The sequence below is a fragment of the Somniosus microcephalus genome, chromosome 14 (genome assembly GCF_052327205.1).
Source record: "Somniosus microcephalus isolate GS21.2 chromosome 14, FLI_Smic_1.0, whole genome shotgun sequence".
NCBI classification, from domain to species: Eukaryota; Metazoa; Chordata; class Chondrichthyes; order Squaliformes; family Somniosidae; genus Somniosus; species Somniosus microcephalus.
The window spans coordinates 109639306-109666249 of NC_141000.1; the positions used below are offsets into that span (position 1 = coordinate 109639306).

The window sequence follows — 26944 nt, forward strand, 5'->3', positions numbered from 1 at the left end:
TAAGTGCCTTTACGGCACTGCTTGTGGGCCAGGAGCGTTTCCTCCCGGCCCAACAAGCAAACCTGCAAACCCCCTGCATTGTGATCCCCCCCCCACTCCCCCATGATCTGACCGACACCTCCTGCGATCTGAGCGACCCCCTCCCCCACACCCACGTGATCTGACCCAGGCCCTCCTGATCACTTACCCCATCGCTGATACCAGATCCCCTTCAATCTGTCTGGATGCGGCTGGGAAAGAGATTTAAAAAAAAAATCAGGTCCTGCTGTTAAATTCGGCAGGACCTCCAGGAAACCGATACTTCTTGGCGGCTAAACCTCCACCTGCACCCTTCCTGCCTACCTGCTATTATCAGGGCCCAGGTGTCAGCCGTGGCTGAGTGGGTAGCACTCTTGCCTTGGAGTCAGACGGTTGTGGGTTCAAGCCACAGCAACTTGAGCACATAATCTAGGTTGACACTCCTGTGCAGTGCTGAGGGACTGCTGCACTGCCGGAGGTGCAGTCTTTCCAATGAGACGTTAAACAGAGCCCCCGCCGGCCCTCTCAGGTGGACGTAAAAGATCCCACGGCACTATTTCGAAGAAGAGCACTTAAGTTCTCCCGGTGTCCCGGCTGATATTTATCCCTCAACCAACATCACTAAAACAAATTATCTGGTCATTATCACATTGCTGTTTGTGGGAGCTTGCTCTGTGCAAATTGCCTGCTGCGTTTCCTACATTACAACAGTGATTACACTTCAAAAAAAGTACTTCATTGGCTGTAAAGTGCTTTGGGACACAAGTTCTTTCTTTAACAATCTGGCAAGTAATACATTATGGATTGTTGCTCCATTCGGTTGTGCTGATGGATTAAACCTACATGTATAATGAATTCAGGCGAGTCCCCTTATCCAGATCAATAAGGAAGGTTTTGGCCCTGGTATTGGTTAACCCAAAGTGATTACACGGGAGGTGACAAGTGGAGCTAGTGGTGTAACAAAACAAATTTGGGGAGCGGGATAAAAGTTGGGGAAATGCACTAATAACATTTTTAAAGGGACCAACTATAAGTGAATCGAAGGTCCACAATCCTTCTGCAGTATAACAAGTTGATGAGTTGGTCAAAGGCAGAACAGTGCACAGTCAGCAATGGAAATACATTACGAAGAATGGACTAAGAAATGTCACAGTAAGTAACCGGAACATACAAGTAAATGCACAGTGTGAAACTGAGTCTCTTGAAGGTCTGAATGTGTGCAACACTAAGAAACAGTTGGAGATCTTCAAAGGAAGTCCTGGATGCCCCACGTTTGAACCCATAACCCCCTCCCCCATCTCCAGTTAGCTACCAGTAAGAATATCTAGGTTATTTACTATTAAATACATCCTTACATAGAATTAAAACATAGTCGTACAGGCTGGAAGACTTGCTCTGGTAGCTATGTGTAGCAAAATCACAGAGCCTTTCTGAATGCATTTACGATGTCACCACACAGAGGCCAGGGCAATTCTGCTCTTGATAGATCAGTACTAGTACAAAGAACCCCTGCTTCAATAATTTACTTTTTGTTTTAAAATATAAACTAATTTTGACCGTTGACTTGTAAGAGCAGAAACTGCGAGGCCCAGTCGCTGGCGCCATGACTCGCTGGACACGAGTACAGGGGTGCAGGATTGGGCCTAGACAGCTATAACTCCATCTCTCGCTCACACTTGCACAGAGCAACACACTGCTCTGGCAGCACAGCCTCGACATTTCCATCTTCTACTGTGCAAACAACATAACCAACACCAAAAGGTGCCTGTACATTTTGCAAATAGTCATACCAACAATAGCAGTATACAGTAGATACATGTCCCAGGCTGCAGCATTAGAGCTAGAATTTTTTTTATATACATCAGAACAGCTCAAGAGAGTAAGTGGGTGATTTTGACTTCAGAGGATAGTGTAAAATGGGCAATATCAGCTCAGCCCCCCTGTTAAACACCTCTCCTGATTGAGATTAATAGAAACGGAAACTGGGAGTGTTGTTTAACGGGCAGCCCAACCGATACTGCCTGTTTTACACTATCACCCAAAATCAAAATGACCCCTCACAGAGTAATGCACATCACTTCTAAATCGGAAAGTACAGGAAACTCTCGTTTAAACGGCACCTAAAATATCCGGAATTCTCTATTAACCGGCAAAATTCTCACTCCGAAAACAACACCTCAATAACCGGCAATGTTGCCAAGTCCGAGTCCGAGTCTCCCGCGGTGGCCGAGTTAGTCAGTGGTGGTAGTTCTCCAAACTGCCACTACTCAGTTTCTTGGCGCTGTCGGAAGTCGGAACACCTCAATACCCCTGTAACAGGAGTCTGACTCTCCCGCGCTGCCGGTAGTCTCTTCTGATCCACCATTTTACAGGGGTACTGTGTGTCTCCCACACTGCTGGTAGTCATTGCATTGCATTACCCTCAACTGGCAGTACTGTACTTAATCAAGCATCTTCCACCATCATTTAACACAACTTTCTGTAGGTGAGTACCCAATTACTGCACACGGCACATTTCTTGATTTTTTTATTTTTCTTTGTTAAAAATAGCTGCGGTAGATAACCCTCTCTGTCATCCGGAATTTTTGATCAACCGGCAACACGCCGGTCCCGTCGGTGCCGGATACCAAAGAGTTTCCTGTAATAGCCCAGTGATGAACGTGCAAACAATATATACACCAAAACAATGCATTGCTTCTCAGGATAACAAAGCACAGATTCGCATATTCCTTTGGAAAGCACTGTAAGACCACATTTAAATAAGAACTTTATACACGAATGGGCTTCCAGTTCTATTGGAGTCCACAGTGAGTAATGTTCCATATATTTACAATTAATTATTCAGTTTATTGGACATTGACATAAATAGGTGGAAGCATGAAGTGTAATTTAAATATATCTCATAAAAATGTAAAAATAAACAGTAACCATACATATTAAAAGGAACTGTAAAATGCTTTCCAGTTAATAACAGAGTGACATGCCACTAATTAGTAGCATCATTTGTTTATCAAGATCAATACAAGACTTTAGCCAATACTCGTCCCACCAATATATCACTAGAAGAACAGAAGTTATTTCTATGGGATTAAACTTTTAAAAAAATCTATTCAGGTACATAAATCACATTTATATTCGATCAATTGAAGACTATTGGGCATGGGCCACATCTCATAGTGCAGGACACCCCTTTAAGATTGAAAAGAGCAGGAAGGAAGAATTAGGACATGGTGGTTAGGCCAGTGTTGGCCAATGCATTAGCCACTAGCCATATGTTGCTAATTAGGAATCCAAATGTGTAGGTCTGATTAGTAAATAAAAAATGAGTAATAGACGCTTTCATTGGGCGCGTGTACTTTAATTGTTTTGTTGGTAAAATGGTAAGGCCTAAAGCAGACGGTGGAAGTGCTTTGAGCATTGGGTGTGCTTTACTTACTCGGTTACCAATAATTGATTATCTGCTAAAATGGAGTATAGCACAGGTGAAATGACAGACTTCACCATCATAGAAGCACCAGCAACATTGTATGGAGAGGGCTGCTGTCATGGTGATCAGATCAACAAATGGGAATAACCACTCCGTGTCAGCAGATGAAAGAAAGCCCAACCCATAATGAACAGCTCCAATAGGGCACGACGCGGCAAAGGGCAAGCAGCATCCCACCGCGTTCTGGAGAGCAGGGCCGAGACTGGAGGGAGAGCGGGGAAGGGGGGTCTGGAGGGAGAGGGGGGTTCTGGAGGGAGGGTGGAGGAGGAGGGGTGGGGCGGAGGGAGAGTGGAGGAGGAGGGTCTGGAGGGAGAGTGGAGGAGGAGGTGTGTCTGGAGGGACAGTGGGGGCCGGGGCAGAGGGAGAGCGGGGGAGGGGCGGGGTGGAGGGAGAGCGGGGGGAGGGGCAGAGGGAGAGCGGGGCCGGGTCTGGCGAGTCTCAATGTGCGAGTCAACATTCCCAGCAATCACTCTGACGAAATCAAAGGACCACTCGCAACTGCTGGACAAGAACCTGGAAAGATGTAGAAAGACAGCACTGTGCCTGATCTATATTGCTTGTACTCTTTTGGATAGGTGATTAAACAAAATGACTGTAACTAATAAAACTTTAAATAAACCTTAACAAATTAAATTAAAATTTGACTGGCCGGGGCGATGATGCACTCCAGTCCCCGCGGCGCCCACCGGTCGCGGAAGGCCTCAAGCGTGCCGGCGGACACCGCGTGCTCCATCTCCAGGGCCACCTGGACGCAAACATGGCCGCGGATAATAGGCAGGCAATCGGGCCGAACGACCCCCTCGACCGCCCGCTACCTGGACCAGTTGATGGCTTTTTTGGCCAGGCTCAGGAGCAGTCCCATGAGGAGGTCCTCCGATCTGCCCGCTCCCCTCCGCACCGGGTGACCAAAGATCAGGAGCGTGGGACTGAAGTGCAGCCAAAAATCGAGGAGCAGCCCCTTCAAATAATGAAAGAGGCTGCAACCTCTCACATTCCGTATAGACATGGAACACGGCCTCCTTCAGGCCGCAGATAAGGCAGGCGGCCTGGAAGCCATATTGCCTGTAAGGTGTTTTCTACTAAAATTAGTTCATGTGGCTAAAATGGTGTGGGCGTAGCCAGGCCTGTGGCCAGTCAATGATTTCTATTGGACAGCACTGGGTTAGGTGATGCCTACCTTGGGTTTTAAAAGGTGGTAGGTTGTAAGCTGAAGGTAATGCTGAGGGAGGGAGGTGGTTACACAGTTCTGAGGTCCCAGAAAAGAATGCGTTAAGAGTAAAAGCTGACACGTAGAGCCCGGATTTCAACACAGTAATGATGCAAGGAGGAGGAAGACAGCAAGTAGGGTGGCATATCTGAAGCTTTGAAGGAATAAGAGACAAGTTCTGAGGAGCAATAACCATAGCATTGTCTGAAGAGACTGCTAGTAAGGTTGCATCATTAAGTTTTAACAAAAAGTGAATAATCAAATAAAAAGACTACATTTTTTTCCTTAACATATTTACCAATATTGTTCTTGTTACATAAGATCATTGGGAACCTTCTGATATTGGCTTTGACTAAATGCTCTCTTTTGATGAATGTGCTAATGGCTTCACTGAAGGCCTGTTATGTACCAGGCAGATGTTCATTGATTATAAAACTTCCAAAGGACGCTGGTATTATTCAGATCATATTCTGTCCAAACATTTTGTTAGACATTGCTGTGAACAGTTTGGATCCTACTGATCAATTTGTTCTGTTCATCCTCTCTGTATTTTTCTTCAAGTTTCAGCTTATCAATGTCCCCATACCCAAATGATTCAGAGGCAAAGTAAGCATTTGAGCTCTTCCTAAGTTTGTCGAAGAAACTGAAGTCAACCAGGTATTTCCCACCAGGGGACAACGACATAAGAGGCACAAATTCATAGCCCCAAAGTATCTCCTCTGGCACATAAGAGGTTCTGATCTGGCAAGCGGCACCTGTGGACTCCACTGTGGCAGTTAAAATGACAACCAACTCAAAGTCTTTATCCCGCAGGTTGGCCGATGTATATCTATTCAGTGGGCTTTTCTCGTCAATGATGTGATAAAAAGTCAAGGGGAAGATGAGGAAGGGGCTTACAGAGCCAGTGTCCACCTGAAAATCCACATTTGCCTGCCTGAGTTTGATGGTCTCACCTTCCTCGGTGACGTGGTTATGCAGGAATTTCCCAGAAAGCTGGCACTGGAGCAGAAGACTCTTCCTCATGTTTGCCACCCGGAGCATGAGGCAAAGTTTGTTATCATGTATGGCGATGGCAGCATGGTAGCTAAAACGGATAGTCTCAGAGCGCTTTTTTGGCCTTGCAATCTTTGCCAGAAAAGTACCAGTGACAAAGATCTCCGCCAAGGTGGTAATGACCAACTGAGTGATTAGCAGGATAATGGCAAAAGGGCACTCCTCCGTGATGCAGCGGAAGCCATAGCCAATGGTCGTCTGGGACTCTAGGGAAAACAGGAATGCTCCTGTTAAGGTTTCAATGTTCACCACACATGGTGTGTGGTTAGCAGGGGGATGTAGTAACTCTAAATCTCCATGTACAAATGCAATGGCATACCAGAGAATCCCAAAAAGGAACCAGGTCATCACAAACGTTGCGGTGAAGAGAGTTAGCTTGTAGCGCCATTTCATGTCAATGACGGTGGTCCAAAGATCCTGTAGGTAGAGGAAGGCCCAGCCATCCACTTGGTCAATTTTCACATTGTTGTGACCATCTTTTGACACGACACGCCGTCTTGCAACATGGGCGACCATGCTAATGTTCTCAGAATTCTCCATCTTGAAAGGCAATGATCTAACAGATACAAGGACAACAAAAAGGTTTGTTAAACACTAGGGGGAATGTTGCATTGAAGAACCATACAGTAGATATACAAAGCAGTAGGAACATAGGAACAGGAGGAGGCCATTCAGCCCCTCAAGCCTGTTCCGCTATTCAATGAGACCATGGCTGATCTGCGATCTTACTCCATATACCTGCCTTTGGCCCATATTCCTTAATACCTTTGGTTAACAAAAAGCTATCAATCTCTGATTTAAAATTAGCAATTGATCTAGCATCAATTGCCGTTTGTGGAAGAGAGTTCCAAACTTCTACCACCCTGTGTGTGCAGAAGTGTTTCCTAATTTAACTCCTGAAAGGTCTGGCTCTAATTTTTAGACGATGCCCCCTAGTCCTAGAATTCCCAACCAGTGGAAATAGTTTCTCTCCGTCTACCCTATCTGTTCCCCTTAATATCTTAAACTTCAATCAGATCACCCCTTAACCTTCTAAATTCTAGGGAATACAACCCTAATTTATGTAATCTCTCCTCGTAACTTAACCCACGAAGTCTAGGTATCATTCTGGTAAACCTACGCTGCACTCCCTCCAAGGCCAATACATCCTTCCTAAGGTGTGGTGCCCAGAACTGCTCACAGTGCTCCAGGTGTGGTCTAACCAGGGTTTTGTATAGCTGCAGCATAACTTCTACCCCCTTGTATTCTAGTCCTCTAGATATAAAGGCCAGCATTCCATTAGCCTTTTTGATTATTTTCTGTACCTGTTCATGACATTTATATGACCTATGATCTAAGTACCAGGACCCCCAAGTCTCTTTGGACCTCCATTGTTTTTAGCTTTTCACCATTTAGAAAGTACCTTGTTCTATCCTTTTCAGATCCAAAGTGGATGACCTCACGTTTGCTTACATTGAAATTAATTTGCCACAGGTTTGCCCATTCACTTAATCTATCAATATCCCTTTGTAATCGTATGCTTTCATCTACACTGCCTACAATGCCGCTTATCTTTGGTCAAAGGCAAATTTGGATATATGGCTTTATATGCCATCATCTAAGTTGTTAATGAATACTGTGAATAGTTGAGGCTCCAACACAGATCCCCGCAGTAACACATAGAAATACATATGGAAAAGAGCCATTCAACTCAATGTAATTCGTGTCAACATTTACCTTCCATGCAGTTCTATTTATATTTACCCACTCCACTGCCATATTCCTTAAGCCCTTTTTCTTTCATCCACCTATTCAATCTAATCTTGAATGTTGATAGTACTCAACCACTAACCCTAGAAATGAATTCCACAGCCTCACAACTCTCTGTATAAAGTACCCTCTGTTCTAAATTTCTTACATTTAATCTTGTATCTAGGGCCACTCCTTCGTGACCCCTCAACTACTGGAAACAATCTGCTTATATCTACCCTGTTGCATCCTTTCATAATTTTAAACACTTCTATCCTATCGCTCTGTGTTGTGTCATGTGTTGCTCTTAGGAAAAAAGACCCGTATTTGTATTTCCTCATTTTTTCTCCTTCTAACCAATTTTTAATCCAGTTTGCTGTCCTACCATTAATTTCATACCCCTTAATCTTCTCTAGTAATCTTCCAGGTGGTGCACTGTCAGAGGCTTTCCAAAAGTCCATGTACACAACATCCACTGCATTTCCCCCATTTACCATGTCTGTTACCTGCTCAACAAATTGAGGTTTGTTAAGCACAAGTCTCTTTTAAAATCTATGCTGGCTTGTTCTATTTTCTCTTTATCTAGATATGTGGTTAGTTCATCTGTTATTAAAGTCTCTAAGATTTTCCCTACCATGGTGTTTAAGCTAACTGGCCTGTAATTACCATATTGCTCCATCTCCATTATTTAAAATGGTATTACACTGGTCACTCTGTAGTCCATACGCAATACTCAATAGAGACGTCAAATGCAATTTTTAGGGCATCTGCATTTTTCTCCCTCAACTCTTTCAGCATCCTAGAATGTATTGTGTTGGATCCTGGCACCTTGTCTTCCTTTAGCTTAACTAACTTATCTGAATCTTTCCTTTTATCCATCATAGTGTCAGCTGTGGCTCATTGGGTAGCACACTTGCCTCTGAGGCAGAAGGTTGTGGATTCAAGTCACACTCCAGGGACTTGAGCACAAAAAGCTAGACTGACACTTCAGTGCAGTGCTGAGGTAGTGCTGCACTGTCAGAGGTGCTGTCTTTCAGATGAGACGTTAAACCTAGGCCCCATCTGCCCTCTCAGGTGGATGTAAAAGATCCCATGGCACTATTTCGAAGAAGAGCAGGGGAGTTATTCCCGCTGTCCTGGCCAATAATTTATCTCTCAACCAACATAACAAAAACAGATTATCTGGTCATTATCACATTGCTGTTTGTGGGACCTTGCTGTGTGCAAATTGGCTGTCGCGCTTCCCACATTACAACAGTGACTCCACTTCAAAAAGTACTTAATTGGCTATAAAGTGCTTAGAGATGTCTGGTGGTCATGAACGGTGCTATATAAATGCAAGTCTTTTTTTTTCTTTTCATAGTATCACCCAACTTGCTGAACCACTTCAGGATTCAACTCTTCAGTAAAGACCAATCTGAAGTATTTATTAAATACCGTCCGTATGTTTTGGTCATCACCCACAACGTGACAATCCTCTCTTCCCAGGGGTCCCAACAATTCTCTTTTTATTGATATTCTTATAAAAATTGTTACTGCTTCTTCTGATGTTTCCTGAAAGTATTTCCTTGTAATTGCTCTTAGCTTTCCTTATCCTGCTCATAACTACTTCTTTATTTTCTCATATTCTCCTTTAGTTTTTTCATTATTATTATTATTATAGTCCTCTTCAGTCCTGTGTGCCAATTTCCCCTTCCACCTCACCTCAGCTAGCTCACTCCTCACCTTTCTAAAACCTGCCATAATCCAATCTGGTGTTCTAGTTTCTGTACTGACCTTTTCCCTTTCTAGTTAGTGAAGCACTATCAATTGCTACAAAAGACTGGAGATTGAGTAAGTAATAAACAGGCTTTTATTACCAAAGAACAGAGCATGCCTCTTGGGGTTGCCTGGTATCCAAAAGGGCCGGAGGCTTCTGAGCAGCGACCTTTATACCCAGCCATGAGGGTGGAGCCAGGGGCGGAGTCAGCTGAGGCATGCACAGACAAGTACAACAATACTAACAACAGTGGTTTACCACATTCACCCCTTGTTTAGAATTGAGTCCGGCGGGGTGAAGTGCACTAAAAATTCGTGTACTGAAGTCTATCAGGAGGCCTTGTAAGCCGTCCTGAGCGTCGCAGCAGCGGCGGTGATGGTGCAGCATCCAACGTTGAACCCGGTGTCTCGTTCAGAGGAGGAGTAGCAGGTGGCGGACCCTGGGGCTGCTGCATGCCGTCTACAGGGGTCAGAGCATGGGTAATGGGAGGTAGCGATGGTGGTCTCTCAGAGGCACCCGAAGGTGCGAGGTCTCGTGCGGGGACTGTGTCCTGGGGGTAGGCAGGAGTAGCGGTGGGTGGCGAAGAGGGTGTTTCAGGAGCACCTGCAGGTGCGAGGTCTCGAATGGAGACTGTGTCCTCCCGCCCGTCCGGGTACACCACGTAAGCATACTGCGGGTTAGCGTGGAGGAGGCTCACCCTCTCGACCAGGGGGTCCGCCTTATGGGTCCTCACGTGCTTCCGCAGTAGGACGGGACCTGGAGAAGTCAGCCATGTTGGTAGCGAAATCCCCGACGTGGACTTCCTGGGGAAGGAGAACATTCTCTCGTGAGGAGTGGCATTGGTGGGTGTACAGAGCAGCGACCGAATGGAATGGAGCGCCGCAGGGAGGACCTCCTGCCAGCGGGAGGTCGGAAGGCCCTTAGATTTTAAGTTTAAAAGGACTGCCTTCCAGACTGTCGCATTCTCCCTTTCCACCTGGCCGTTACCCCGGGGGTTGTAGCTGGTGGTCCTGCTTGTAGCAATGCCTCTCGCGAGCAGGTACTGCCGAAGTTCGTCGCTCATAAAAGATGAGCCCCTGTCGCTATGGATATAGCTAGGGAAACCGAACAAGGCGAAGAGGTCATTCAGACATTTAATGACCGTGGTACTGGTCATGTCCGAGCAAGGGATGGCAAACGGGAAACGGGAGTACTCATCAATTATATTGAGGAAGTACACATTGCGGTCAGAGGAGGGGAGGGGCCCTTTAAAATCGATGCTCAGCCGCTCGAAGGGGCGCGTGGCTTTGATCAGGCTCGCTCTGTCTGGCCTATAAAAATGCGGCTTGCACTCGGCACAGATCTGGCAGTTCCTGGTCATGGTCCTGACCTCCTCGATGGAGTAGGGCAGGTTACGGGATTTGATAAAATGGAAGAACCTGGTGACCCCCGGGTGGCAGAGGTCATTGTGGAGGGTCTGTAGCCTATCAACCTGCGCGTTGGCGCACGTACCACGTGATAGGGCATCTGGGGGCTCATTGAGTTTCCCGGGCCGGTACAAGATATCGTAATTGTAGGTGGAGAGTTCGATTCTCCACCTTAAGATCTTGTCATTCTTGATTTTGCCCCGCTGCTTATTATGAAACATAAAAGCCACTGAACGCTGGTCAGTGAGCAGGGTAAATTGTTTTCCGGCCAGGTAATGCCGCCAATGTCGCACGGCTTCCACAATGGCCTGGGCCTCCTTTTCGACAGAGGAGTGTCGAATCTCGGGGCCCTGGAGGGTCCTTGAGAAAAAGGCCACGGGTCTCCCCGCCTGGTTAAGGGTTGCAGCTAGGGCAAAGTCGGATGCGTCGCTCTCCACTTGAAAAGGAAGGGACTCATCCACAGCGTGCATTGTGGCCTTCGCAATGTCTCCTTTTATGAGAGTGAAGGCTGCACAGGCCTCTGCTGTCAGGGGGAAGGAGGCGGACTTGATGAGGGGTCGGGCTTTATCCGCATAGTTGGGCACCCACTGCGCATAGTAAGAGAAAAACCCCAGGCATCTCTTCAGTGCTTTCTGGCAGTGGGGGAGGGGGAGCTCCATAAGGGGGCGCATTCTATCGGGGTCTGGGCCGATGACTCCGTTCTCCACTACGCAGCCAAGAATAGCAAGGCGCGTAGTACGAAACATACATTTGTCTTTGTTGTATGTGAGATTCAGCCGCTGGGCCGTCCGGAGGAATTTCTCTAGATTAACGTCGTGGTCCTGCTGGTCGTGGCCGCAGATGGTGACGTTGTCTAGATATGGGAAAGTGGCCTGGAGCGCGTTCTGGTCAACCATCCGGTCCATCTCCCGTTGGAAGACAGAAACTCCGTTGGTGACGCCGAAGGGAACTCTGAGAAAGTGATAGAGCCGACCGTCAGCTTCAAAAGCTGTGTACTGGCGGTCCTCAGCCCTGATGGGGAGCTGGTGGTATGCCGACTTCAGATCAATCGTCGAGAACACCCGGTATTGTGCTATCTGATTGACCATGTCAGATATGCGGGGGAGTGGATATGCATCCAGCTGGGTGTAGCGGTTGATCGTCTGGCTGTAGTCAATAACTAGGCGCTGTTTGCCGCCAGCCTTCACCACCACCACTTGTGCTCGCCATGGGCTATTGCTGCTCTCGATAATCCCTTCCTTCAGGAGTCTCGCTACCTCGGATTTAATGAAACCCCTATCCCCGGCACTGTAACGCCTACTTTTGGTAGCGATGGGCTTACAGTCGCGGGTGAGGTTAGCGAACAAGGAGGGGGGGGGAGACTTTAAGGGTGGAGAGGCTGCAAATGGCGCGCGGCGGGCGATTTAAAAACTGCTGGCTGCAGACTGTGAGAGGGGGGAGGGGTCCACCATACGCTAAAGTGACACTCTTAAGGTGGCACTGAAAATCCAACCCCAGTAGGACGGCAGCGCAGAGATGGGGCAGGACCAGAAGTTTAAAATTTTTGTATTCAGTACCCCGCACTGAAAGAGTCACCATACAGTAGCCACCGACGTCCGCTGACTGGGCTTTGGAAGCCATAGAGATGCGATGACGCGTCGGCAGGACCGGGAGAGAGTAACTGCGCACCGTGTCGGGGTGTATAAAACTCTCCGTGCTCCCGCTGTCAAAAAGGCAGGTAGTGGCGCAGCCGTTTACCGTAATGTCCATCATGGACCTGGACAGTTGATGCGGGAGAGATTGATCCAGCGTCACGGAAGCCAGCGTATGTTCAAGCGTGTCGATGCGGTCGTCCGATGAGGCGGTGGTGGAGTCCGGGTCCCCCGTAACCAAAGTCGGAGGCGTCCAAGATGGCGGACAAAATGGCGGCGCCCACGGTCCCCACGCGGCTGGGGGAGCCCAAGATGGCGGACAAGATGGCTGCGCCCACGGTTCGCACGCAGCGCTGCTGGCGTTAGCGGTCTTCCCTTTGCAGGCGCTAACGTAGTGACCTTTCTTCCCGCAGCCGGAGCAGGTAGCATTCTTCGCGGGGCAGCGTGCTCTAGGGTGTTTAGCTTGGCCACAAAAATAGCATTTTTGTGCCTTGGACATCGCTGCAGTAGTTGGAGGTGGCGGTCCCATGGCCCAAGATTGCGGCGTCCACGGCGCGGGGCGATGAGGGGAGAAAGCGTCCATATTTCTGTGGGCCGCGTCGAGCGAGAGCGCGAGGGACACTGCCTTTGTCAGGTCTATTTCACCCTTCTCCAGCAGCCTCTGCCGGGAGTAGTCGGACCTTAGACCCGCAACGAAAGCGTCTCGTATCAGTCCCTCCGCATGTGCCGCGGCCGATACTTCCTTGCAGTCGCAGCCGCGTCCGAGTACACGCAGTGCCCGTAGGAAGGCTTCCACCGATTCCCCGGGCTGCTGTCTGCGAGATCTTAAAAGGTGCCTGGCATAGACCGTGTTAACCGGGCGTGCATACTGCCCTTTCAGTAGGTCGATAGCCGCCGCGTAGGTCGTCGCATCTTGGATTAAAGTATAGACTTGGTGGCTCACCTTCGAGGCCAGGATTTTCAGTTTATTTTCATCAAGAGTCACGGTCGAGGCTTCCAGATACGCCTCAAAGCAACGCAGCCATTGTGCGAATTTAGTCGACGAACCCGCTTCTTGGGGGTCTAGGTCCAGGCATGTTGGTCTGAGGGCTCGCAGCAGCGCCTGCTGCTCAGCGTTTTGCGCCATCGGTTGATCAGCATCCGCAGCCAACATTTAACTTTGGTAATAAAATTGAAGCACTATCAATTGCTACAAAAGACTGGAGATTGAGTAAGTAATAAACAGGCTTTTATTACCAAAGAACAGAGCATGCCTCTTGGGGTTGCCTGGTATCCAAAAGGGCCGGAGGCTTCTGAGCAGCGACCTTTATACCCAGCCATGAGGGTGGAGCCAGGGGCGGAGTCAGCTGAGGCATGCACAGACAAGTACAACAATACTAACAACAGTGGTTTACCACAGTTAGATCTTAAACCGTATCATATTGTGGTCGCTACTCCCAAGATACTCAGCCACATTCAGCTTATCTGCCTGATCTATTTCATTATTCATAATGAGATCTAGCAAATGAACATTCAAAGCTGTCCTTTTTGCATGTGTGGCCTTAGCAATCACGTAGAATTACATTTGCATTCTTTGATGAGTTGCCAACTGTTTTTTGTTGGTCTACAGACATGACATCAGGATGCAAAGGCGACTGTTACAAATGTCTCAAAGATTTCGCCCTGTTAGTTGCTGGGAGCACAAGAAAGACTGAGAGATTGCACCGAGCTCTCAACATGCAATTTCAATGGTACTACTCCTTCAGTAACTCATGCAGTTGTTTTTATTTTTGTAATAAATTCAGTCCACAAGGATTCTCTCAGCAAGTAATGGAGGGTGAATGGATGGGTGTCTTTGCCCTGAAATGTATCTATTCCTTCTCGTTAATGAAAATTTTATGTTCAGATCCCAGACGTGGACTATTGTCAAGTATTTCTTTTATATTTTTGCAGATTCCTGAAAGGAAATCTAAAGGCCTAAACAATGACCACAAATAGCAATGAGGCCCAGATCCCTGGTGGAGGTTCGTCCCGTCTGCCCCATATACCATCACTTCCCAAAGTCAACATGGGGAAAGGTGGCCATAGGCCCTGGTAAGCGGCAGTGAAGGATTTGAGGTCTTTCATAGACGGAGAGCGCCCTGTGGTGGCCTCCTTTCCCTCCAAATTGGCCTCCAGCACTTATCTGCTGAAGGCCTCTGGCTCAACCAAGGCCTCCATCGGACACTTTTTGTCTCTTCCCTCGCTGCCTCCTCTGGTACTGCAGTGACATTCCTGCTGCAGCACCGCCAGGATTCTCCACCCTTGCACTGGTGGGGAGCCTGCCGAGAGCCCAACTTGCATATGGCAGAAATCCTGACTGAAGAAAATGGGTCAGAGTAGGAGCAGAACTGGAGGGCCGGGCTGGGCAGGGCAGAAATTCCACCTCCAAAGAGGAGAACTGCCCTACATGTCAACATTTAACAAAGATGTGCGGGTTAGGTTGATTGGCCATGATAAAAATTGGCCCTTAGTGTTAGGGGGGATTAAATATGTGGGGTTATGGGGATAGGGCTTGGGTGGGATGGCTGTCGGTGTAGGGACCGGGTGCTAGGGTTTGGATCAGCCATGATCTCGTTGAATGGCGGAGCAGGCTCGAAGGGCCGAATGGCCTACTCCTGCTCCTAGTTTCTATGTTTCTATGTTTCTAATTGATTAGATAAGTGGTGAAGTTGCTCCCACCATGCTGTTAGGTAGGGAAGTGCCAGCATTTTGACCCAGTAATGATGAAGGAATTTATATTAACAGCGTAACTATTCCTTGGATGGGTCAGCTTGGCTCAGTTGGTAGCACTCTCACCTCGGAGTTGGAAGGCTGCGAGTTCAAGTCCAACCCCAGGGCTTTAAGAAGTTCAGATCTGTGACTTGAACTCATTACGTGATTACCTGGTGAGCAATGTTCCCCCTAAGGATTGTGGCCGCGATCGCGGGGTCCCGGGCAGGCCGCTGCTCACCAGCGCTGCCACTGGAAGAGATACGCCGCAGTGACCGCGCAGGGAAAAAAAATTAGAGGGAACATTGCTGATGAGTCCTGAAAAAAAAAATGGAGAATGGGTTTGCTCAGGAATGCCAGGATTTTGAAAAATGCAGATTAAGAGCCATCTGTACGTCCTTACACAATCACCTATTTAATCAATTGTTTAGAGTTTCACTGCCAGTCGAGGCTGACCAGACAATCCAGTGCAATACTGAGGGAGTGCTACATTGTCAGAGGTGCCTTCCTTCCGATGAGACGCTAAAGTGAACTCCCGTCCAGGTGGATATTAAAAAGGTGTGGCGGAGCCACTGAATGACTCTGGGCAACTGTATATAATTCCCTTTAACGATGTTCTAACACCAGCCTAAGCCTGTACCATTGTGTTAGACATTACTGTGTTTTGTATATAGTGTTTGTATGTACGGGGCGTGGCCCCTTTAAGAGCGCGGGCAAACGTGATGACGTCACGTCACGTCGCAAACCACATGACTGTCTGAGCAGTCCTCGTGGAATCTCCATCTTGTTAAGACCTGTTTTCGTGGTTCTCCTGTATCAATCCCAACAAACTGAACTCGTTTAGTCTTACATTAAAGACCTGTTTGATTGATCTCCTGAGTCGACCTCAGTTATTGGTTAGGAATTCGTCAATTCCTACAAAAAGGTACTTTTACTTTTGAAGCTTCTTTAGTTCAGATAATGGAGTTCCTGGACTGGATCCCCACATTTACACTGTGAAAAGGTGAGCTCCCTCATCCTGCTGGCACAACCGTGCATCTGATTCTTTGCGCGCAGATACCGCTCTCCTCTAGTGTAAACCTTTTAAAGTGTCGGTGTAAAATCAGCTAAAGATCCCGTGGCTCTGTTCGCAGAAGATCCTAGAGTTCTCACAATGTACTGCCCAACATTTCCCTCTCAACCAACACCATCAGAAGTAATTTAACTCTTTGCTTATCTCAATGTGCTTTGTAGGATATTGCTGTGTGCAGAATGCCTGCTGCATTTAGAAAGAAAGAACTTGCATGTATATAGCACAGCTCCTGAACATCCCAAAGGGCTGCATGGCCAATGAATAACTGTTGTAATGTAGAGACACATGGCAGACAATTTACACACGAGCATAGTGAGATCATGACCAATTAAACTGTTTTAGCCGTGTTGGTTGAGGGATAAATGAGGGATAAATGGGGGCACAGTGGCATAGTGGTTAGCACTGTTGCCTCACAGCACCAGGGACCCGGGTTCAAATCCAGCCTCGGGCGACTGTCTGTGTGGAGTTTGCACATTCTCCCTGTGTCTGCGTGGGTTTCCTCCGGGTGCTCCGGTTTCCTCCCACAGTCCAAAGATGTGCGGGTTAGGTTGATTTGGCTATGATAAATTGACCCTTAGTGTTAGGGGATTAAATATGTGGGGTTACGGGGATAGGGTGGGATATGTGTCAGTGCAGGCTCAATGGGCCGAAATGGCCTCTATCTGCACTGTGGGGATTCTGTGATACTGGGAGAACTCTCCTGCTCCTCTACAAACAATGCCATGGGATCTTTTACATCCACCCAAGAGGGCAAATGTGACCTTGGTTTAATGTTTCATCTAAAAGATGGTCCTCCCAAAGTGCAGCACGGAAGTGTCAACTGAGCTTAGCTGCTCTAGGGAGATGGAATACAAAGGGGAGAAATTTGTGCTTCAATTGTACATAGCCTTGGTCAGACCCTTCTGGGGTACTGCGTTCAATTCTGGGCACTGCACCTCAGGAAGGATATATTGGTCTTAGAAGGGGTGCAGCGCAGATTCACCAGAATGATACTGGGGCTAAAAAGGTTAAATTATGAGGACAGATTGCATTAACTTGGCTTGTGCTCCCTTGATTATACTGTAGAAGATTGTGGGGTGATCTAATCGAGGAGTTTAAAGGTGATAATGTGGCGGAGCCACTAAGGGACTCCGATCAACTGTATATAATTCCCTTTAACAATATATGTTAGCTACAGCCTGAGTCTGTATCTTTGTATATACTGTTTGCATGTACAGAGCGCGGGCAAATGCGATGACGTCACGCCGTTCATCACGTGATCCCCCACCGGCGGGAAAAATGTGATGACGTCAGCCACGGGACCGCCCAAGCAGTCCTCGTGGAGCCTCCGAACTGACTAGACCTGTATTCGTAGTTCTCGTGCATTTGTTTGTTAAACTCAGTTTGTTTTACATTAAACATCGTTTGTTTGATCGCCTGAGTCGACCTCAGTCTCTTGATAGGAACTAAACATTCCTACAATAAAATAATTTGATAGGATTAGATAAAGAGAAAGTATTTACTCTGGTGAGGGAACTGAGAACAAGAGGGCATAATCGTAAAGTTAGAGCCAGGCCATTCAGGAGTGAAATCAAGAAGCACTTCTTCACACACAAACTCTTTCCCCAAAAGGCTGTGAATGCTGGTCAATTGAACCTTTCAAGACTGAGATCGATAGATTCTTGTTAGATTCAAATTAGATGGGGTCTGACCAAGGCTCTATATAACTGAAACATCACTTTGTATTCCAGCCCCTAACCTAACTGACACTAGGGGATATGGAGCAAAGGCATCATCTGTAAATGTAGTTCTGTGAGTTAATGCCCAAGGTGGGTAAATGGAGTTGAGGTACAGATCAGCCATGATCTAATTGAATGACGAACAGGCTCGAAGGGCTGAATGGCCTCCTCCTGTTCCTAAATCTCTGGAGCAGCACTTGAATCCTCAACCTTCTGACTTAGAAGTGATAGATAGTGTTAGCATTGAACCGAGGGTGGCACTATTTACCTAGTTATTTGCTATGTGAAGCACCTCGAGACATTATGAATATATAAAACACTTATTAAATGCAAATATTTATTATTTATTTTCCCATCACGATATGTTACTCTACCCATTTAAAATCCAGAATATTACTTCAAAGTAAGTCAAGCTAATCAGGACCAGAGGGCATAAACCTAACTTAGTGAAATGTGAATTTAAAAGAGATACTGGGAAAAAAAAATTCTACTGAAAAAGTGAAAAGATTTGGATGAATCTGCCCAATATGGTAGTACAGTCAATGGCATTAGGGCATACAAAATACAATGTACACTGCTAGATCGGCTTGAAGGATTAAGGCACTGGAGGGGCAAACTTCAGGGAGCCCTTTCATGTCCTTGGCTCTTTTTAATGTGACAGGGTTATGGAGTTGCTTGGCTCTACTGTAGGGGTCAGTCTTAAACAGAGGACGGGTTTCATTACTACAGTTTTCATCAGTACGACTGCTCGCACTGTTGCCAAAAATAAATGTCATTTTTCTGCACAAAAATGGAGGCTGGTCCTAATTATTAGTAATGGACTTATGTAAATCTACTTCAGGTCCACTTCTACATTAGTGGCATCGGATTTGTGCCAACATTGGTGCCATTAAATTGCCACTTCATCAGAGATTTTTTTGGTCTTTACCCCTCCCCTCCATATTGTGTTAAATTCCATGACCACAATTACTGGGGAGCGTGATTAGACCATAGTGTATGAATTGCAAATTGCTAAGTAGTGTTTGCAGTACATCGGTGGAACATTTAGTTCATATTCTACTTTCCCTACACTACAACAGTGGCCACACTTCAAAGTACTTCATTGGCTCCAAAGCGCTTTGGGACATCCTGAGGTTGTGAACTGCGCTATATAAAGACTTTCTTTTCTTTTACTTTCATTAATTCGCACAGTAAATCGGAATGGTGAGCAGCAAAAGAAACATTCGTGTAGAGAAAAGGTTTGTCAGGAAGGTTAGTGCAACGTGACCAGAAGAGAATACCCACAGAAATGTAAAGGTAATCAAAAAAATGACTAATTTTCTAAAATGTTGCTAAAAATACAAAGGTTGAGTGTTGGGTTCAGGAATTTAAAAAAAACACTTGATCTATTTAAAGTGCTTGTATGTTCCGTTTAAAATGCTACAAAGCGCTAGGTCATTTTGACAGTGAGCACGACAGTGTTGGGGGGAAGTTAAGCTGATAATCACTTGCACACAGCGTGGACATCCAGCTTATTTAATGCATTAGTGCCGACATAGGAAAAAAATCACACTTAAGAAAATAAATCTAATATTGTGCGATGCTCTTAGGCTGCACTTGTACAATCGGTTTTGCATCAATTAAAAGTGGTTTTGAACACGAAGGTGCAGATTAACTCAGAATACTGAGGCCAGTATAGCCCTGAGGTTTCAGACACCCCTCTAGGGGATTGTCTCACACCAGCTAGTGTTTGCTTCGAGTGCAGTTTTACTCCAGCCATAGTTCGTGACCTCCGATTTCTCCCACCATTGCCGCCACCCATGACAGAACTGTAGCACCAATACTTCAACTTAGTCTTATGCAGCTCAAAAAGCTCTTTGCAAACACAAAAGCTATGAGAGATAGAGAGAGAGAGAGATAAAAAATATACCAGGTGTTCTTCACAATTCAAGTGGATATAATGTGAAAATTTAACACATACATCATTACACTTTGCTGTAATTCCAGGGGCAACACAGAAATATGAAGCTCCTATCATTTTCTTTTGAAAACTGATCTACTACCTAATGAGAAGAATCACTGCAAGATTTGGTTAAAGCTGCCGTGGCCTAAAGGCGTTGTAAAAACTTCTACCTGTTCAAATTCTTCCTGGAGCCCCCACCCCACCCAGCCCGCCCAATATGAAGACATTTTGTGCCAGATCAATTACTGAAACACAGCTCCGGTGTTTATTTTGCTGAACGAGACGTTTCACTCTTGGGTTCCTGTCAATAACGAAGAACAGAATTTATTGTGTCAGCCAGTGGCTATCATCCTCGCCTCGGAGTCAGAAGGGTGTTGGTTCTAGTCCCACTCCAGGGACTTGAGCACACAAAAAAAATCTAGGCTGACACTGCAGTGCTAAGTGTCGGAGGTGCCGTCTGTTGGATGAGACATTAAACAGAGTCTGCTCTCTCAGGTGGATGTAAAAGATCCCACGGCACTATTTCAAAGAGCAGGGGAGTTACCCCTGGTGTCCTGGCCAATATTTATCCCTCAATCAACATTGTTAAAACAGATTATCTGGTCATAATTGTAGTGTATGTACCTTTAAGAGAGAACTACTTTTACAGCTCCTGTATACTGTAGTACCGGCAGTGACCACACCTGTATATAAGCCTTGAGCATGCCTCTGTACCCCCAGTCTTGAGACTACCCTACTCCAGTAAATACCTGTTGATTGTTAAGTTACAGCATCCGTGTGGTTATTGAAAAACATCATACTCTCCGAATCACGGATCTAAGTGGCGACGAGTGTCGATTCGAATCTACCTGCAACTCTGCATTTCCCTTCAAGGATTCGCTCCGGGAGGGCGGTGGAAGAAAGTCAAGGCCAGAAGCACGGTCGTCGACCACGAGCAACCGCCCAGTCGTCCGACAGAAAGTGAACACCGCAGGGGAGGCTGTGGAGAGCCGGGCTTGGTTCCCCAGCCACGACGATCAGCAACAGACTGACGACAGGTACAGCGCAGACCCTTCCCGGACAGCGGCGGCTGGAGCCGACCGACGGCGGAGAAAAAGCCGGGCAGCGTCGACGGGGTAAGATAGAGGGTGAAGCGCACAGGGCGCAGCCGGGGGTTGAAAACCGAGCGGCGTCGAGGAAAAACAAAATGGAGAGAGGGTAAAGCAGCAGCCGGGTTCAGGACCGAGCGGCGGAAACAGGAAAGGCGCACAGAAAAAAAAAAAAAAACGCACAGAGCACAGCCAGGGCTCAAGGGCTGAACAGTGTCCGCGGGGAGAAGGGGGGTGAGCGCGGGAGACACCATTGAGCCGCGGAGAAGGAAGAGCGCGGGAGGCGCCATTTTTAGAAGCCGCAGCGGAGAAGAAGGGCGAGCGCGGGAAGGAAAGGAAAGTGCGGGAGACGCCATTTTGTGCCAGCGGAGAAGGGAAAGCGCAGGAGATGCCATTTTTGACAGTTAAATCACACCCAGGGATGCCGAAGAGTGGCAGTATCCCTACGTTCGACAATGAAGTCGAAGATTGGGCGACATATGTGGAACGTATTGAGGTGTACTGCAGGGCGAATGAAGTGCCAGATGCTAGGAAAGCACTGGTTTTGTTAAATTCCATGGGTGCAAAAACTTATGGGTTACTGCGAAACCTCATAACCCCAGAGAAGCCTGTGAACAAGAATTTCGAAAGCATAGTAGAAATCCTCCAGGACCACTTAAACCCCACACCGCTGCTGATAGCAGAACGATTTAAGTTCCATAAAAGGAACCAACACAAAGACGAAAGCAATGCTGAGTACTTAACGGAACTGCGTAAGCTATCGAAACACTGCCAGTTTGGAGTGGGACTAGCAGATACGTTAAGGGACAAGTTTGTGTGTGGGCTGCAAAGTGAAGGAACCCAGAAACGGCTTCTATCAGAAAAGGATCTTACGCTGGACAAGGCTTTCAGTATGGCAGTATCACACGAAGCAGCCGCAAGGGGCGCTGCAGAGATACAACGGAGACCGCAAGAATATGGCACCAATGAAATGTCCTATGGAACAGGGAAGTGTTATCGCTGCGGCAGAACAACACACAACCAGAAGGATTGTTGGTTCAAGGACCAAGTGTGCAGACAGTGTGGAAAAGCAGGACACATAGCAAGAGTCTGCAGGTCTGGGAAGAAAACCAACAGCAAGAAATCTCCACAGAAGTACAAAAAAGGTACACCAGGTGATGGACAGTAGTTCAGACGAACAGAAAAGTGACAGAGACTCCGGAAGCAAGGAGCTGGGTTGTCTGAAACTACATAAGGTAACCAAAATGGAGGATCACCAGACTATCTGGGTTACACTCAAGATAGACGGAGTCCAAGTGAAAATGGAATTGGACACAGGATCAGCCCTAACAGTCATAAACCAAAGGGACTACAAGCGGCTATTTTCACACATACCCTTGAAAGCTACAGAGATTGTCTTGAAGATGTACACGGGCAAAAAGTCTACCCCAAAGGAAAAATAAGGGTGAAAGTGATATATAAAGGCCAGGAAATACCTAAAATGGACATATATGTATTGCCAGATGGAGGACCACCACTGCTAGGACGTGAATGGATCTGGAAGATACAATTAGACTGGCATTCCATACAGGCACTGAAGGTTGAGGCCAAAAAGGATGACGATGTCACACCTGGTCGACTGTCAAAAATGCTAACTGACGTAAAAGAAGTGTTCCAGGAGGGACTCAGAACACTAAAAGGCATAACAGCAACGATTAAAATAGAGGAAAATGCAAGCCCAAAGTTTCTTAAGGCCAGACCAGTGCCTTATGCGATCAGACCAGCTGTCGAAGCAGAGCTGGAAGGGTTGGAATGTTCAGGAGTACTGTCCAAAGTAGACTGGAGCGAGTGGGCTGCACCCATCGTTCCTGTAATGAAGAGGTCGTTGAGTAATACGCCTGTGGAACCAAAGAAGGTCCGCATCTGTGGGGATTTTAAGGTGACAGTGAACCCAGTCCTTCACACGGTACAATATCCGCTTCCACGAATTGAGGATATTTTCGCCTCGCTATCTGGAGGTAAACGCTTCACCAAAATTGATCTAGCCCAGGCGTTCTTGCAAATGGAGGTAGAAGAAGCTTCGAAACAATACCTTACGATTAACACGCATAAAGGTCTCTATCAATACCACCGGTTGGTGTTCGGGGTAGCATCGGCTCCGGCTATTTGGCAAAGGGCGATGGATCAAGTCCTGCAAGGGATTCCAGGGACCCAGTGTTATTTGGATGACATCCTGGTCACAGGCGAAAATGACAGTGATCACCTCGCCAACTTGGAGAAGGTGCGCACCAGATTAAAGGAATATGGGCTACGAGCTAATCGCCACAAGTGCGAGTTTTTCCAGAAGCAGATCTCGTATTGTGTCCACGTCATCGATGAAGAGGGGTTACATAAGTCCCCTGAAAAGATTGAGGCAGTAGTCAAGGCTCCAGCACCGGAAAATGTTTCACAACTGAGGTCGTTCCTCGGGCTGGTAAACTACTACCATAAGTTCTTACCAAATTTGTCCACGGTATTACACCCACTGAACACCCTACTGCAAACAGGGGTACCATGGAAGTGGAATAACGAACGTAGACGAGCTTTCCAGAAGTGTAAAGAATTGATCACATCAAAAGAAGTGTTGGCCCATTTCAACCCAGCACTACCAATTTGTTTGGCATGTGATGCATCACCCTATGGCATTGGAGCGGTGCTGTCGCACAAATTCCCAGACGGGTTGGAGAGGCCAGTAGCCTTTGCATCTCGGTCACTAACCTCAGCCGAGCGCAACTACGCCCAGATTGACAGGGAGGCCCTCAGCCTAGTATGGGGAGTAAAAAAATTCAACCACTATCTGCATGGGCAGAAGTTCACCTTGCTGACTGACCACCAACCACTTGTCTCCATCTTTAATCCTAAGAAGGGCGTTCCAGTGATGACTGCACAATGGTTACAAAGATGGTCCCTGTTTCTAGGGGTGAATCAATATGAAATAGAATGTAAAGGCACGAAACAGCATGGAAACGCTGATGGGCTATCGCGCCTGCCACTGCGTACTGTGGAGGAAGCACCAGCAGTGGACCCTATCGAGATATTTTATTCGTCAATAATTGAACGATTGCCAGTAACGAACGCGGATATAGAGAAGGAGACCCGCAATGATCCGACGCTGTCTCGGGTATATGATTTGACGGTGAGGGGATGGCCAACACATGGCGACTCACTGTTGCCAGCATTCTCATCCAGAAGAGAACAGCTGTCAGTATGCCAGGGGACAGTGATGTGTGGATCCAGAGTGGTGATTCCACCCAAGTTAATGGAGAGAGTGCTAAATGAGCTTCATGAAGGTCATCTGGGGGGAGTGAAAATGAAAAGCCTTGCTAGGGCTCATGTGTGGTGGCCAGGAATCGATCAACAAATCAAAGACCTAACCAAGAGCTCCTCAGGATGCTAGAAGGTCCAAAATGCACCACATGCCCCTCTACACCCATGGGAGTGGCCCTCCTCTCCATAGCAACGGGTGCATATTGATTTTGCTGGTCCATTCATGGACTCAATGTTCTTAATAGCAGTGGATGCTCATTCGAAATGGCCTGAGGTGATAAAAATGTCCTCAACCACTACAGAGAAAACGATTGCAGTCCTACGGACCATATTTGCCAGGAACGGCTTGCCAGAGCAGATTTGCTCTGATAATGGACCACAGTTTGTGTCCGAAGAGTTTCGAAAATTTATGAGAAGGAATGGGGTAAGGCATTACACATCCGCCCCGTATCATCCAGCCACAAATGGATTGGCGGAGAGGTTCTTACAAACCTTTAAGAAGGCGATAAAGGCTATGTGCGACGATGAAATTCCACTACAGCATAAGGTGGACAATTTCTTATTAGCCTACCGAAACGCGACACATGCAGTTACCAACCAGACCCCGGCCATGATGTTCTTTAACCGAAGGTTGAGATCTCGTCTGGACTTGCTCAGACCAAATGTGCAAAAAAATGTTGAGGATAGACAATTCCAGCACATCAATGAGAAGCCGACAAGGAGCTTCAATGTAGGACAACCAGTCTTGGCCCATGGCTACCGAACAGAGAAATGGTAACCCGGAACGATATGCACAAGGCAGGGGCCATTAATGTACACAGTGGATGTCGGGGAGAACATTGTGAGACGCCACGTCGATCAGATCTTAGCGTCACAGGAATGAGTCAACCCCATGTCTCGCATACCTGGGGATGAACCCGACATACCGGTAGCATCTACCTCTGAACCAGTAGCAGTGGAAACCGATGAACTAACCGACGAAAAGGGGCCAGAATTGCCTCCGCACCAAGAACAAGAACCTCAGGAAAGGCGCTATCCCGAAAGGATCAGGAAGCCGCCCCAAAGACTGAATCTATAAATGGACTATTGTTGTTTAATGTACATGTTAAAGTGTTAATTGTTATTTGAATATTATGGGTACTGCTAATCTAAAAAGGGGAGGAATTGTAGTGTATGTACCTTTAAGAGAGAACTACTTTTACAGCTCCTGTATACTGTAGTACCGGCAGTGACCACACCTGTATATAAGCCTTGAGCATGCCTCTGTACCCCCAGTCTTGAGACTACCCTACTCCAGTAAATACCTGTTGATTGTTGTTACAGCATCCGTGTGGTTATTGAAAAACATCATACTCTCCGAATCACGGATCTAACAATGATCACATTGCTGTTTATGGGAGCTTGCCGAGTGCAAATTAGCTGTCACGCTTCCCACATTACAACAGTGACTGCACTTCAAAAAGTACTTAATTGGCTGTAAAGTGCATTCTGACGTCCTGAGTTCATGAAAGGTGCTACATAAATGCAAATCTTTCTTCCTTTCTTTCTTTAGAATTCAACAGAGCCTGAGTAAAAGGGAAAGAAGTAGAGGTCAACAGATGACTGAAGTGAGGGTTAGAGGGCGCAGGTCAAAAGAACCCAGGAGTCAAGAGCCAGTCAGAAGAGACCCGAGCCAAAAGGTTGCGGGTTTAAGTCCCACTCCAGAGCACAAAATTCTAGGCAGACACTCCAGTGCAGTACTGAGGGAGTGCTGCACTTTTGGATGAGATGTTACGCCGATGCCCCGTCTGCGAGAATTCAAAATCATGAGCAGAAAAAATAACTTTCTGGAACTACAGGAAACTTTCGATTTACCGGCACCTAAATAACCGGAAATCTCAGTTAACCGGCAAAATTCAGGAGTAGGTTTTACTTCATATTGACTTGCGTTCCTCCATCTGTTGCTGTGCAAGGGTGTGGCTGCAGCTGTTGCTAAGCTGCAGAGACGCTTGCAACTTGTGGCCATTGTTCTGAACTTGTTGCTAAGCAACAGGGTTTGCTGCTTTATACGGAGCTGTCAGCTCTCCGTATCTTTTACTATAGCGTTTGGTTATCTGGAATTTTTGATGAACCGGCACGACGTCGGTCCCGTCCGTGCCAGATAAAAGAAAGTTTCCTGTAACTCTTTTATAACAAAAGCAAAATACTGCAGATGCTGGAAACTGGAAATAAAAACAGAAAATGCTGGAAATACTCAGCCAGTCAGGCAGCATCTGTGGAGAGAGAAACAGAGTTAACGTTTCAGGTCGATGACCCTTCATCAGAACTGGAAAAGGTTAGAGATGTAACAGGTTTTAAGCAAGTGTAGGGGCAGGGAAAGGGGGGAGGGGAGGAAAGAACAAAGAGGAAGGTCTGTGATAGGGTGGAATGCAGGAGAGATTAAAAGACAAAAGGGATGATGGTGCGAGGCAAAGGGGGGTGTTAATGAGACAAGTAAAGAAACAAAAGATGGGTCTACAGGAGGTGTAAGTGGCAACTGCGGAACCATTACCAGCAGCTACTGTCTGAAAAACTGGGAGCAGTGGTTATAATCTGAAATTGTTGAACTCAATGTTGAGTCCGGAAGGCTGTAAAGTGCCTAATCGAAAGAGGAGGTGCTGTTCCTCAAGCTTACATTGAGCTTCATTAGAACAGGGCAGGAGATCATGGACAGATGGGTAAGAGTGGGAGTGAGGCGGTGAATTGAAATAGCAAGCGGTGTTGTATCCGTGTATTAATGGAGACACGGAATGCAGGAGTTGGTTTAACAGGTGTTTACTGAACAAAGTCTGGAGGTGAACT

General features: G+C 46.9%; 1 protein-coding gene across 2 annotated transcripts in view; it reads right to left on the reverse strand.

Moving 5' to 3' along the window:
- Positions 1-249: 249 nt before the first annotated feature.
- Positions 250-26944, reverse strand: part of LOC147107833 (ATP-sensitive inward rectifier potassium channel 15-like) — a 39595-nt gene continuing 12900 nt past the window's right edge. For both annotated transcript variants that reach the window (XM_086007178.1, XM_086007177.1), the window contains one exon: positions 250-6321. In XM_086007178.1, the coding sequence (XP_085863304.1) occupies positions 5199-6305 (1107 nt within the window). In that variant the 5' untranslated portion in view covers positions 6306-6321 and the 3' untranslated portion in view covers positions 250-5198. The remainder of the gene's footprint in view (positions 6322-26944) is intronic.